At 36.6% G+C, this 15,523-nt stretch overlaps 1 protein-coding gene across 1 annotated transcript; it reads right to left on the bottom strand.

Moving 5' to 3' along the window:
• Positions 1-11,625: 11,625 nt before the first annotated feature.
• Positions 11,626-12,591, bottom strand: LOC124238628 (olfactory receptor 5K1). The gene has a single exon (XM_046659802.1). The coding sequence runs from the start codon at positions 12,589-12,591 to the stop codon at positions 11,626-11,628; it is 966 nt and encodes a 321-aa protein (XP_046515758.1).
• Positions 12,592-15,523: the final 2,932 nt, after the last annotated feature.

The following is a 15,523-nucleotide window of genomic DNA, read 5'->3' as shown; positions in this document are numbered from 1 at the left end:
GATTTGCAAATATAAAATTTATCTTTTATTTTTATCAAAGTAATTTATATGCAGAATTTTGGAAATCAAATAATTTTACATGGCTGAAGATGAAAAATAGCGTCTATACCCTCACCACAATTTCTGCCTGCCCCAACCCTCAACTACCTTCAACTCTTTTAACTTTTTTTCTGGATTCACTTTTATATTTGTGAACAATATGCTGATACTGCTCCTTCATAGTTATATAGATTTCTATTAAATGCCCTCCGTGTAAGAGGAAGACTGTGCTATACGCTACGCCGTACCTCTGCTCACAACGCGCTCTGTCATTCCCCTCGCTTGCTCAGTCAAGTTGTACCACAGTTTCGATTAGATCAATCCTCAGTATTTCCATCCATATGAATATGTATTTATTTTTCATACCTGAGCCATGTAGTGTACCATGATTTTACTTTTTTTCTTATTCAAAAAATTTCTGCTTAGGTTAATGAGTGACCCTTTTTCCATTTGCTTATTTTCCACTCCACTATTTTGATCCACAATTATTTCCAAAAAGTGTAACTCTTCTCAAAACAGTGATGCTCGAGATCAAATGCATAAATTGAGCCTCCTCCCGGGGCCCTCTGTCCGTCTGCTCCCGCCCTGCTCGTTCTCTTGTCTTGAGCTTTCGCTCGGCGGCCCTCCTGGGCTCCCTGCCTCTTCCCTGTGTTGAGTCCCCTTTCCTAGGCCTATTTCTTCTTTGTAGTTTTTGCGTCCTTTCTTGTCTAAATGTGTTTTTCTATTCTTAACCTTTTTTAATAGTTTGATGGTGTATAGATTTTATGTTGGAAATGTTCTTCGAATTTCAAAGGCTCAATAATTCTGATGCCATCTTGATTTCCTGATCCTTTCTTACGTGAGGTTTTCTTCACTCTCTGGAAGATCTTAGGATCTGCTCTTGTCCCTGGTGTTCTGATATTCAGTGTGCTTGGTGTGGTCTCTCCTCTTCTTTCCTTCCTTCCTTCTTTCATTTATTGTGCACTTGGTAGGCCCTGTAGTCTGGAGAGCATATGTCATGGCAGGAAATATTTATGTATTATTTCTGTGATGATTTTCTCCTCTCCATATTCACAATTTTCTTTCTCCTCTCAAACTATTATTTGAACGTTGGAGTTCTGAATATAACTTACCTTTTTCCCCCTTTAATATTTAATCTTTTTGTTCTCTCTAATATAGGTTCAGCTTTATTTTCTAACTCAAATTGTGTTTTCTCAAAATTTCTGCTATCTTAATTCAAATTTTTCAGGATCTTTTTGTATTCTGAATGTTCCTTTTATATAGGTTCTATTCTTATATTTTGGATACCATATCTTTTTCATGTCTTTGATGATATGAATTATAATTTTTTGAGGTTTTCTTTTGTTACCTGATTTTTTTTTTCAAAGTTCTTTTTTTCCCCTTCGGTTGTTTTCTCATGAGAACTCTGGAAACTTCTAGCTCCAGGGCATTTGTGGGGTTGCCCTGTGCCACCCGGGATCTCTATTTTACTGGATGTCTTCCCCTGCCAAACCCTTTCTCCTCCTACAAGAATTAGCCCCAAGGGTGTCTCTCATAAACACCCTACGCTCCCTCTCGCAGCCTGTTTCTCGGGAAATCCTACCTGAGACACTAGTTTTGAGAGAGATGGTTTTGGCATGAGGGGGAGAACATGATGTTTTTCATTCCTTGTCCAGCCCCTTGTACTGGATTCGAGCCCCTCAAAAGATGGGTACAAGAGGCAGAAATTAAAGTTTGTGTAAAGTATCTGCTGAGACAGTCAGCAAGAGCTGAGGGCCAGTCTCAAGGAGATTTTAATGAGACTCCAGGAGTAAGAAAAGATGCCTGCTGTTTGTGCCACTATTGGAATTATTTGTGAAAATATATTAGGATGAATCATGAAAATGTCAATATTCTACCAGTTTTTGCTACAAAAAGGTTTCATATGGATTAATCTAAACTATCTTTACTTCTTGAGAACAAATTTTACTCTTTCAAGCTAATACTGGGTCTTATTTAATTTTTATTTTCATCCAAGATCTACTTGAGTGTTTCACATATTGTAAACCTCAAAAACAGTTTGGCCAAATGAAAGGACAGGTCTTGTACATCTGGAAAAAATGAAAACGAAAGAAAAAGACTTCTGGTTTTATTAAACTGGTGAACAAACAGAAAACAGGGAAACGGTCAGATGGAAAAACAAGCAGGAGACTATGTTTTACAGTCAGTTGTAGGTAAAGTCAAAAACCAGCAGGAGACCTGGAAGGAATAAAAAGAAACTGATCTTTGCTAGTGACTGGTAGACCACAGAGTGCTTGGTGAGGCAGAACCAGGTGAAAAGATTCACGTGTGAGCTACAGACCGTGTGTTTGACTTTTTTTTTTTATGTTTAATAGACTTTATTTTTTAGAACGGTTTTAGGTTGACAGCAAAGTTGAGCAGAAGGTACAAGGTTTCCCATTTACCCCCTTTCCTCACATAGGCACAGCCTCCCCTGTTATCAACATCCTCCACCAGAGTGGCACATCTATTACATTTGTTGAGACGTCTTTATGGACCCAAAGTCCACAGTTTACATTAGGGTTCACTCTTAGCGTCGTACACACTATGGGTTTGGAACAATTTATAATGACATTTATCTACCATTATAGTATCATACAGAGTAATTTCACTGCCCTAAGAATCCTCTATATTCCTCCTGTTTATCCATCGCTTCCCCCTAAGCCTTGAAAAGCACTGATCTTTTTACTGTCTTCATAGTTTCTTTCCTTTTCCAGAATGTCATATAGTTGGAATCATACAGTATGTAGCCTTTCAGATTGGCTTCTTTCACTTAGTAATATGCATTAAAGTTTCCTCCATGTCTTTTCATGGCTTGATAGCTCATTTGTTTTTAGCACTGAATAATATTCCATTGTCTAGATACACCACAATCTATCCATTCACCTACTGAAGGACATCTTGGGTGCTTCCCAGTTTTGGCAATTATGCATAAAGCTACTATAAACATCCACCTGCAGATTTTTGTGTGGACATGTTTTCAACTCATTGGGTAGATACTAAAGAGTGTGATTGCTGGATGGTATGGTCAGAGTATGTCTAGTTTTGTGAGAAACCACCAAACTGTCTTCCATAGTGGCTATACCATTTTGCATTCCCACCAGCAATGAATGAAAGTTCCTATTGCTCCACACCCTTGTGTGTGGAGCACACAACCCAACTTCTGGTGTTGTCAGTATTCCAGATTTTGGCCATTCTAATAGGTGTGTAATGATATCTTATTATTGGTTTAACTTGCATTTCCCTGAAGGCATAGACACTGAGTATCTTTTTATATGCTTATTTGCCATCTGTATATCTTCTTTGGTGACGTGTCTGTTAAGGTCTTTGGCCTATTTTTTAATTGGGCTGTTTCTTTTCTTTAAAAATTATTTGTATATTTTGCATAACAATTCTTTATCAGATGGGTCTTTTGCAAATATTTTCTCCCGGAATGTGGTTTTCTTTCACTCTCTTGACCGTGTCTTTTGCAATCAGAAAATTTTAATTTTAATGAAATCCAGCTTATCAATTCTTTCTTTCATGAACCATACTTCTGGAGTTGTATCTCAAAAGTCATCACAATCTCAGTCATCTAGATTTTCTCCTTTGTTATCTTCTAGGAGTTTTTATATTGTATTTTTCTTTTAGTTCTGTGACACATTTTGAGTTAATTTTTGTGAAAGGTGTAGGATCTGTTAGGCTCCTTTTTTTGCATGTGGCTATCAATTATTCCAGCACCATCTGTTGAGAAGACTATCTTGGTTCCATCGCATTGCCTTTGCACCTTTGTAAAAGATCTTGTTATATTTATGTGAATCTATTTCTGGGTTCTCTTTATGTTCCACTGATCTATTTTTCTATTCTTTTGCCAATACCGCCCTGTCTTGATTACCGTAGCTGTATAGTAAATCTTCAAGTTGGGTAGTGTCAATCCTCTAACTTTGTTCTTCTCCTTAAATACTGTGTTGGCTTTGGGTCTTTGCCTCTCCATATAAACTTTAAAATCGGTTTGTCAATATCCACAAAACAACTTGTCTGGATTTTGATTGGGATTGCATTGAATCTGTAGATGAAGTTGGGACATCTTGACAAAATTGAGCCTTCCTACATATGGAATATCTCTCCATTGTTTTAGTTCTTCTTTGATTTCTTTCATCAGAGTTTGGTAGTTTTCCTCGTATAGATCATATATATATATATTTTGTTATTTATACCTAAGTATTTCATTTTTATGGGTGCTAATGTAAATGATATTGTGTTTTTAATTTCAAATTCCACTTGCTCATTGTGGGTATATAGGAAACCAATACTTTTTAATATAGTTTTGTATAACTTTCTATTTACCTTGTATCCTGCAACTTTGCTATCATTGCTTACTAGTTCCAGGAGTTTTTCTTTGATTCTTTTAGATTTTCTACATAGACAATCATGTCGTCTGCCAACAAAGATAGTTTTATTTCTTTCTTCGCGAGCTGTATCCTCTTTATTTCCTCTTCTTATCTAATTACATTAACTAGCACTTCCAGTACAATGTGGAAAATCTGTGGTGCTTTTCCTTGCATTGTTCCAGATCTTAGTGGGGAAACTTCAAGTTTCTCACCATTAAGTATGATGTTAGCTGTAGGTTTTTTGTAGATATTATTTATCCAGTTGAGGAAGTTCTCCTCTATTCCAAGTTTACTGACAGTTTCTTTATGAGTGGGTGTTAGATTTTGTCAAATGCTTTTTATGCATCTATTGAGGTAATCATGCAACTTTTCTGTTTTAGCCTGTTGATATGATAGATTGCAATAATTGATTTTTAATATTGAACCAGCCTTGCACACTGGGACAAATCCCCCTTGGTCATGGTATATAGCTTTAATTTGCTAATATTGTTGAGAATTTTTGCATCTATGTTTATAAGAGATATTGATCTGTAATTTTCTTATAATGTCTTTGTCTCATTTTGGAATTAGAGGAATTCTGGCCTCATAGAATGGGTTAGGAAGCATTATCTCTGCTTCCATCTTCTGAAAGAGATTGTAGAGAATTGAAATAATTTATTCCCTAAATGTTTGGTAGAATTCATGAGTTGAACTTATCTAGGCTTGGTGCTTTCTGTTTTGTAAGTTTATTAATTATTGATTCTATTTCTTTAATAGATATGAGCTTATGCAGATTGTCTATTTCTCTTTGTGTGTTTTGGCAGACTGTGTCTTTCAAGGAATTGGTCCATTTCATCTTGGTTATCAAATTTATGGGCATAGAGTTATTCATAATATTCCTTTATTATCCTTTTAATGTCTATGAGATGTGTTTGATTTTTAAGAGTTTGAATAGTTTTAACCAGTAAATATTTCCTTAAGAAATATTGTTAAACATATTGTTGGTGTCATTAGAGAGTCATAAAGAAAATTGTTACATATATATATTTTTAAGGTTAATTTTTATTGAGCTTATGATAGTTTACAATCTTGTGAAATGTCAGTTGTACATTATTGTTTGTCAGTCATGTTGTAGGTGCACCCCTTCACCCTTTGTGCCCACCCCGCCATCCCCCCTTTCCCCTGGTAGCCACTAATCTGTTCTCTTTGTCCCCATGTTTAAATTCCTCATATGAGTGGAGTCATACAGAGATTGTCCTTCTCTATCTGGCTTATTTCACTTAACATAATTCCCTCAAGGTCCATCCATGATGTTGTGAATTGGATGATTTTATTCTTTTTTATGGCTGAGTAGTATTCCATTGTATATATAGACCATATCTTCTTTATCCAATCATCAGTTGATGGGCACTTAGGTTGTTTCCACATCTTGGCTATTGTAAATAATGCTGCAATGAACATAGGAGAGCATGGGACTTTTGGAATTGCTGACTTCAAGCTCTTTGGATAGATATCCAGCAGTGGGATGGCTGGGTCATATGGTATTTCTATTTTTTTTTTTTTCTGCTTTATCTTCCCAAACCCCCCGTACATAGTTGTATATCTTAGTTGCAGGTCCTTCTAGTTGTGGGTTGTGGGACGCCACGTCAACATGGCCAGACGAGTGGTGCCATGTCTGCGCCCAGGATCTGAACTCTGGGCCGCCGCAGCGGAGCACGCAAACTTAACCACTCAGCCACAGAGCCAGCCCCCCTATTTTTAATTTTTTGAGGAATCTCCATACTGTTTTCCATAGTGGTTGCACCAGTTTGCATTCCCACCAGTAGTGTATGAGGGATCCTTTTTCTCCACAACTTCTCCAACACTTGTTACTTTTGTTTTGGTTATTTTTGCCATTCTAATGGGTATAAGGTGATATCTTAGTGTAGTTTTGATTAGAATTTCCCTGATGATCAGTGATGATGAACATCTTTTCATGTGCCTATTGGCCATCCATATATCTTCTTTGGAGAAATGTCTGTTCATGTCTCCTGCCCATTTTTTGATCGGGTTGTTTGATTTTTTGTTGTTGAGTTGTGTGAGTTCTTTATATATTATAGAAATTAACCCTTTGTCAGATGTATGACTTGCAAATATGTTTTCCCCATTAGTGGGTTGTTTTTTTGTTTCAATCCTGTTTTCCTTTGGCTTGAAGAAGCTCTTTAGTCTGATGAAGTCCCATTTGTTTATTCTTTCTATTGTTTCCCTTGTCTGAGAGGACGTGGTGTTTGAAAAGATCCTTTTAATACTGATGTTAAAGAGTGTACTGCCTACATTTTCTTCTAGAAGCCTTATGGTTTTAGGTCTTACCTTTAGGTCTTTGATCCATTTAGAGTTTATTTTTGTGAATGGTGAAAAAGAATGGTCAATTTTCATTCTTTTACATGTGGCTTTCCAGTTTTCCCAGCACTATTTGGTGAAAAGACTTTCTTTTCTCCATCGTATGCCCTCAGACCCTTTGTTGAAGATTAGCTGTCCATAGATGTGTGGTTTTGTTTCTGGGCTTTCAATTCTGTTCCATTGATCTGTGACCCTGTTTTACATATATTTTTAAAAATATTTTTAAAATTCAGGTTTTAGAAGTTTCGAAAGTTGTTTATCCATTAACTACAAGATCCATAGAATATTAGTAAATTTTTGATGATATCAGTACAATATAAAGGTTTGTAGCAAAATACAACTTCTTTTACTTGTGACTTGTGAGTATAGAAGATGGAAATAAATTGTGACTGTATCTATTAAGTAGATACACATGAAATATTTTTGAATAAATATAGTTACTGTGCTATATTGTATATTTATGTTGTTTTGTATCATGGCATTCTCCTTTCCCACCTCATGTACCATACCCAGTGCTGGTGCGACAGACATCTTAACAAATATTTTTTCAAGAAATGAATGAATCCAATCCACTAGCAGTTTACACTTTTTGAAGAATAAGTGGAAAAACTATGTCTTGATTAGATAAAATTTTGTTTTAATAGGCAAATTAATGAAAACTTCAAACTGATAGAAATAATTCATGATATCAGTTTTAAATTTCTGAAAAACATACAAGACTCAGGCACATCCAAGGATGCAAGGGGATGTTTTATTTGCTCTGATGGAGGTAGAATTATCTACTAAAATGTGTTTTTTTCTCCCCTGTACACAGTCCAGATATAGTCCCAGCTTGACAGATTAAAAATACAACCTGAGAGTTATGATGTTAAACTAAAGAATTAAAGCTTTAACATTTGGCATCATTTCTAGAGTTAAATGGGCTATAGATATTGCATTCAGCTTCTCTGATGCTTCATTAGCATCACTTATGAGCCAATATTTAAAATCGTTGGGTGAGATTGGCTCATTGATAATGCAGACCTACACCAGCAAGCAGTGACAACTGCAGAGCAATTTTTCTGGGCTGGAAATGGGTAGAAAATGAGGACTAATAGAATCCTGAAGAAGAATGATCTGTAGAGGAGAGGTAAATGGCGTGCACAGAGGTGGAATGTAGAATAAGTATTCTTCACTCTACCAAACTCTGGATACTCAGATAGTTGACAATTCAGCCTGGTAACAGGAAACAGCATATTAGGATTCAAGTAAAACCTCAATAATGAAAATGTAAAAAGAAAGTATTGCCAGCATTAAAAATATCTACAGGGGCCAGCCCGGTGACGCAGTGGTTAAGTTCCCATGTTCCGCTTTGGCAGCCTGGGGTTTGCTGGTTAGGATCCTGGGTATGGACATGGCACTGCCTGGCAAACCATGCTGTGGTAGGCGTCCCATATATAAAATAGAGGAAGATGGGCATGGGTTAGCTCAGGGCCAATCTTCCTCAGCAAAAAGAGGAGGATTAGCAGCAGATGTTAGCTCAAGGCTAATCTTCCTCAAAAAAAAAAAAAAATAAGAAAAAAAAATCTACAAAAAGCTCAAATGTTAATCTTTGTGTATATAATGAGGTAATATTTTCATATTAACTGATGACCCAACACAGAGGTTCTTGTTATCACAGTATCAGTTTGTAAGTCCCTGAAGTGACAATACTTTCTTAGGGATGTAAGAATTGCCATAATGCGCAAATATTCCCGAATGAACTGACCACTCATAGAATTAATTTCCCCTCGAACTGACCACTCATAGAATTAATTTCCCCTCCCTGTTCAACGCCACTGTCTTCACCCATTGTGCCGACATCTCACCTACTCACCGATTTTCTGATAGAGTAAGCATAACTCAAATTCAATGTGAAGTGACCTTAAGAAAGATCTTCATAAAGTGGAGGAAATGGTGTTGGAGAACAGCTTGAAGGAAATGTAAGGCCCCATTGACAAATGGGGCCTGGTGGAATTAGAACAATTAGAAAGTGAATAACAAATGAGAAAAATAACACAAATGCAATAGATACGAATTTGTACGACAAGGATTAGGACGGACCCTTCGGAAAATTGGTGGAGCTTTTAAATATTTTACGACATTGCTCTATTATTATTATTCATTCCTATTATTACTTGAATTCAAAAGTGAAGTAGAGGCTGTCTCCAGTTATCACATTTTATCCTTCTGGAAGGTAATACCAAAGGAAACACTTGGCGCTTGACTCATTCTTTGTAAAATTAGTACACGTTTGTGATTATAACTAAATTTTGGTTAAATATGAAATTAAAAATATATTTCCATAAGTTTTAGTTTAATTTGTCAAAATCAAGTCCTAAACAAATCTCTTTTTCTCCATTTACCATGAAATATTGTCAAGATTTTAAAGGATTAGTTTTATGAGATTTTCCTCCCTGTAAGCTGCAACACTGAGGTGAAGTCTGACTGTAATTCTGTTTTGCCCGGTGGTCATTCCTGTCACTTCAGACAACAGCTTGTGCAGGTCAGATTTATTGCTTTAAGAGAGGGAGACCGGAGCACAACAACGTCAATCTCACATTCTTTTTTCCCTAAACATACCTTTGAAGATCCAGACAGAGAGAATAGAGAAAGTCTCACCTTTGAGGAGCATTCTAAAGCCAAAATTTATTTCATAGAAGTAGATTTGGGAAACACTTATAGTGTTGTAAGAGCTAGGTATTGCCCTAGAAAGAAGGATTTAGTGAGTTGGGGGACAAGGAAAGTCAGCGGGAATAACTGGTATTGGCTGAGATGGGGCTCTGTGACTCACATTCTCAGGGAGTGTCCTGGGAATGAGATGGGAGACGGTCAAATGCCCATAGAAGTTTGGAGAGCTGTGGGCAAACGGGACCTTCCCGAGGGACCCAGGAAAGTTTTCAAAATCCTTCTTCATACTGGTACTGTGTATCATCAAAAGTGCAAAAATGGTGCCCTTCAACTTTTTCTTCAACTATGTGCTGGGATGTATCAGTTACCAAAATACCAGTTTTTCCATCTTCTTAAGTATCCTAGTGAAGGATGTTAAGAGAATTTACTCAGAAATTATCAGAGAAAGAGCAAGAGACACTGAACCAGCCGACTTTAAGCCTTGTGGACTTGAAAGGTATATGTTTTAGCTCAAAACAAGCTTCCGTGTCTAGCCTGGGGGTTAGACACAAATGCAGAAACCAAACTGATGGTGGCAGAGAGAGATAACCAGAGGATCAGGGAGGATCCAGCATCTCAGAGGACCACAGCATGGACAGAGCTCCTGGGGAACGTGACAGCTGCCTTTAGTGCCATGATGGCAGGGAAGTACCTACACATTTAGATGCAACCAAGGGAGGATGGAGGCAGGTGCGCATATCCTAAATTGATGGGGTTTAAATCTGAAACAACCAAGGAAATTTTGAAATGTCTCCATTTCAAATCTTGAAATGTCTGATGATATGGAATGAGCTAGATTAGATTTTTTGGAGGTTACAAATAGAAACTAAGGGGTTATAATTTTGTGAGTTAGGGAATTGGAAATACTGTACCTGCATTCCCACCGCTTTTTCTAAATAGACCCAACATGCTGATTTTCCATGTGAAGGCAGCCTCGGATGGTTGGCTGGTTGGTACCATAGCTGCAACCTGACAATGGCCTCCTGGGAATTTAGATGTGACCTCAGAGCATCCACAGGAGACGTGTGGGGGGAATTTTTCTTTTACATGATATGAATCCTCCGTAATCCACATGGCAAAGTTCTATTATTTATGAAGATGGAGAAATTGGTATTTTTGTGACTGGTGTATCCTAGCACCGAAAGCAGCACTTCCACGTTGCAAGCTCTCAATAAATCTGTGTTGAATGAGTAATTGGAAAGTAATTCTTTCATTATGTCACAGTAAGATCATTCAATTCTACCTACATTCCACAACTTCAGGTTTTGCAATGATGAAAAGAAACAAAATAAGGAATTATTTTAGATAAGCCCAGCCACAGCTCAACAATCATCCCTTTCTTCATGCCTGTATGTGCTGTAGTAGTGTCCCCACTGTTGAACTCCTTCCTCGCCTCTCGGGAAAGGACGTAGAGGAGTGCAGCCCAGCTCACAGACCATGAAGGCTCTTCAAATCCTACATGAGGTTGACTGTCTGCCTGGAACTTTATGCTATGGCATCTTTATGCGTATATATATATGCATACGTGGGAGTAAATAAACCTCTATGAAGATAACTACTTTTGAAAATTGACATTCCGTGTTTAATTATTCAACTCCATAGGAACTTCAACTTGGAAACATAATATGCACTTTTATTTGATACCTTCATTTCTTCACTATCTCTGTCCTAACTACAATAATGTCCCCCCAAATCCTATTAAAACTCCTTCCTCAAAACTCACTTGCTTGATCTTTGTTGCTCGTGGTTCTAAGTGATTTCGTTGCCTGAAAGGTCAAACTCCCTTAAGCTCTGTTAGCTTAGCTGGAGTGCTCATGCTCCAAGCCATTGAAGTGGGCTGGCCAGAAGCATCTGACAGGATTCTCCTTTGTGTCTGTAGCTGCTGCTTTTGTTGTTTTTCTTTCGGGTGCTGATCCCTGATGCTGACACAGTCCATGAGCTTGGCGACATACTAAGTTGTTTCTTGAATGAATTCCAAGTTTGGTTTTGACTTTGTTATTTAGAGTTAAGATTTAGCACAGTTTTCTCCTTCCTGCATATTTTCTACCTTATGTATTGCTGCTTAAATTGTATTATGTTTTAATATGTTACATATAATTTGTGCATTTTCTCCATGTAATTTCACTAGGCAGTTTTTTCTATATTTAAATCTTTAAGCTACAGATGTCATTTGTTTCAAACTTTCTTGAGATTTGTTTTTCTTCAGAATTCTTCTCAAGAAAGTTATTACTTCCTTATTTCTCAGGCTATAAATAAAAGGATTTAGTAAGGGAACTACTATTGTAAACAGAATAGAAGCTGGTATATCTTTATCCCCCTCTTCAAGCAAATTTGGTCTAATGTACATGAAAAAAAGAGATCCATAGAATAATGAAACAGACAAAAAGTGGGATGCACAAGTGGAAAAGGCTTTGACCCTACCCTCTTTTGATTTCATTTTTAAAATAGTAAAGAGAATGTAGAGATAAGATAGTAAGACACTGCCTATGGTGAAGACTTGAATTGAACCTGAAAAGATAAATAGTACCACTTCATTGATATAAGGGTCAACACAGGAGAGTCTGTATAAAGGAAGAATATCACAATAAAAGTGATTGATTTGATGAGACCCACAGAAAGTTAACCTAAACAGAAGCCCTGTATGGATCAGGGAATGCAGGTTTCCAGCGATGAAGGCCCCTGTGGTCATCTGAATGCAGAGTTTCTTCGACATCATGGTGTGGTACTGCAGTGGGCTGCATATGGCCACATAGCGATCATAGGCCATTGCTGCCAGGAGAAAGCAATCCGCAGTTTCAACAGTGCAAAGAAAATAAAATTGTGCCATGCATTCATAGAGGGAAATCATTCTCTTCTCGGAAAAGAAGTTCCCTAACATCTTAGGAGTAATGGCACAGGCACAGCAAGAATCCACAAGAGCCAGGTTGCCCAGAAAGATGTACATTGGCGTGTGAAGATGATGCTCTTTTGAAATCAATATCACCAGACCAAGATTCCCCACCATGGTGACCAGATAGATGGCCAAGAACACCACAAACAGAAGGGTCTTCAGCTCTGGGTGATCTGTAAATCCTGTGAGGATAAACTCATTTTTCATAGTAAGATTTTCTTCAGCCATTCTTGACTTCTCTGTTGAGAAAAGAATTGTGGAGAAATGACATACTAATTATAAGATGCCCAATTCAACTATTGAGCTCTCTCTGGCCTGGAAGGGTAATGCTTTCACATTATCCATAATGCTTTCACACATTATGCAGGTTTTGGTGCACACTCAATTCTGGGGGAGTACCAATCTCCTGAAGCTATTACCTTTTTACTTATTCATTTAACATTTTTCCAGCATATTTTCAAGGACAACATCAGATTAGATGCATGAAAATGGCTTTTGAGGTCTCAAGAGGAATATTCAGTGCAAAAAACTTCTCTATATGGCTTAGGTAAGGCGGATTCATAATTTAAGTGTTAGCTATTGGTATCAGTATTCCCAAACAATTTCAGTGACTACCTATGTGCTGGTTAACAATGATGTTAAAAAGAGTATTTTCATACATCCACATTCATAGCAACATTATTCACAATAGCCAAAGATGGAAACAACTAGAATATCCATTGATGAGTAAATGAATGAACAAAATGTGGTATATACATTTAGTGGACTGTTATTCAGCCTTAAATGGGAAAGAAATTCTGACACGAGTTAGAACATGAATGCACCTTGAAGACATTACGCTAAGTGAAATAAACTAGACACTAAAGGACAAATATAGTATGATTTCACTTACAGGAATTAAAGTAGTCAAATTCATAGAGACAGAAAGTAGAATGGTGGTTGTCAGGGTGAGGGAGGGAATGGGGAGATTATGTTTAATAGGTTCGGAGTTTCAGTTTGGGAAGGTGAAAAAGAGATGGATGGTGATGATGGCTGCACAACAATATAAATGTACTTAATGCCACTAAACTTACACTTAAATATGGTTGAAATGGCAAATTTTATGTTGTGTATATTTTACCACCATAAATTTGTTTAAAAAGACTATTTTCATTTGCATAGTCTTAGCAATTTACTATCTCCAGTGCAAGTGGAGTATACATTTAAAAATAAAATGCTTTGGGGAAAAAAGAGGGCTATTTACAATGTGTTTATACCCCTGGGGATTGGTGAAAGGAAGTGATGTGGTTGGAAGCAGTGAGTGGAGAGAGAAAGGAGGGGAAAGGAAAAAAAGGCTATATTAAAAACTTTCCAGGTCATTTATAACACCATTTATGTGTGCATGTGCATCAAGAAATCTCGATGTTATCAAAAGAGATGGGAGAAATCCTAAGAGTTAAAATTTGATGAATTCAACTATACATAACTATATGCAAAAGACATCATGAGTAAAATCAAATGTCAAATGTGAACTGAGAAATTATAGCAATAAATATGATGATGTTTCTACAGTTTTATTCTGTAAAGAGCTTATACAAATTAGTAGGAATGTCACTAGAAAGATAAAGGACAGGAAGAGAAAAATCTCAAAGGCAATACAATTTTTTGGAAATTAAAAATATTTGCTAAAATATTCATTTTAGACTTCATTACTAATCAGAGAGACATCATTTGAAACAATTGAGGGCATATTTATTGTGCCTATCAAAATAGCAAGATTTTTTAAGAAAAAGAAATGATAATTTATAGTGTTGTCTAAAATACAGTGAAATGGGAACCTAACTGCACTCCCAGTAGAGGTATAAATTGATGCAATCATTGGAAAATAATTAGGTATTAGAGTAAGGATACGCTTAAATGTTCATCCTCTGTGACCAGTAACCATGAATCCAGCAGAAAGAAATAATAGGACCTCAAAGATTTACATATAGTGATGTCCATTGTAATGTTATTTATAAGAGTGAAAAATTCAAAACATCTATATGGTAAACATTTGGTCAGTATAATTAAGTAAATGTGAATTGTCCATATGATGGTATATTGTACGATCATTAAAAATGGTGTTTACTTAGAATATTTAATGTAATGATAAAAATAGACATAATAAAACAGTATGTGAAATAAAAATATAAAGTTGTATATACAGAATAATCCTAATTTTCTAGATAAATACTTACACATGAACGTAAGGGAAAGGCAGCACAGAAACACATCAAAATGTTACTACTAGTTTTCCCTATGCAATGGAAATTATAGGTCACTTTTTTCTCCTTTATATTTTCCTCTATTTCAAATTCTCTACAATGAGTATTACTTTTATAATCAAAAATCATTTTTTTTTTTTGAGGAAGATTAGCCCTGAGCTAACTACTGCTAGTCCTCCTCTTTTTGCTGAGGAAGCCTGGCCCTGAGCTAACATCTGTGCCCATCTTCCTCTACTGTTTTTTTATATGTGGGATGGCTATCACAGCATGGCTTGCCAAGTGGTGCCATGTCCGCACCCGGGATCCGAACCAATGAACCCCAGGCCACCATGAAGCGGAAAGTGTGCACTTAACCACAGCCCCCAAAAAACAAATTTTTAATTAAATAAATCAAATGACATGCTCTTACATCTGCTATGCTTTATAACTTGATTACCCCACAGTAACTATTGGGGATCCAAGTAATGTTTTCTGCACTCTGCGATTCTTTAGTGAAGAATATCGCAGTGGATGTAGTGTGAGGAGGTATCTGCTTCATCCTAGTGATAACGGCGGTCACAGTTATAAATAATAATAGTTTGCTGACAATCTTGCATGTATCTGAAACCATTCAGGAATATATTCACATCTGGTGGTAATGCAGTCTTAAGGCACCTGCTTCTATGTAAAGCAAGAACTCTTTGGTGTCAAGTTTTACTCTTTTGAGCATCAAGTGTTTCCACAATGTTCTGAGATTCTATGATGCTCACATTTATTAAACCTTCAGTATATTTTTAAAACTTCAATGATCTATCCCTTAGATATTTCCTTATAGGCAAAGAGTTCTAAGCTTTTGAGCAATACTTTATTTTAACCTACATTTGTTTATTTTAGTTAATTCGAGAATCACTTATTCATTGACCTGGCATTTATTAAAT

Source organism: Equus quagga, chromosome 4 (genome assembly GCF_021613505.1).
Source record: "Equus quagga isolate Etosha38 chromosome 4, UCLA_HA_Equagga_1.0, whole genome shotgun sequence".
Taxonomy (NCBI): domain Eukaryota; kingdom Metazoa; phylum Chordata; class Mammalia; order Perissodactyla; family Equidae; genus Equus; species Equus quagga.
Note: the sequence above shows the minus strand (reverse complement) of the source record. Positions and strands in the feature narration are given on the sequence as shown.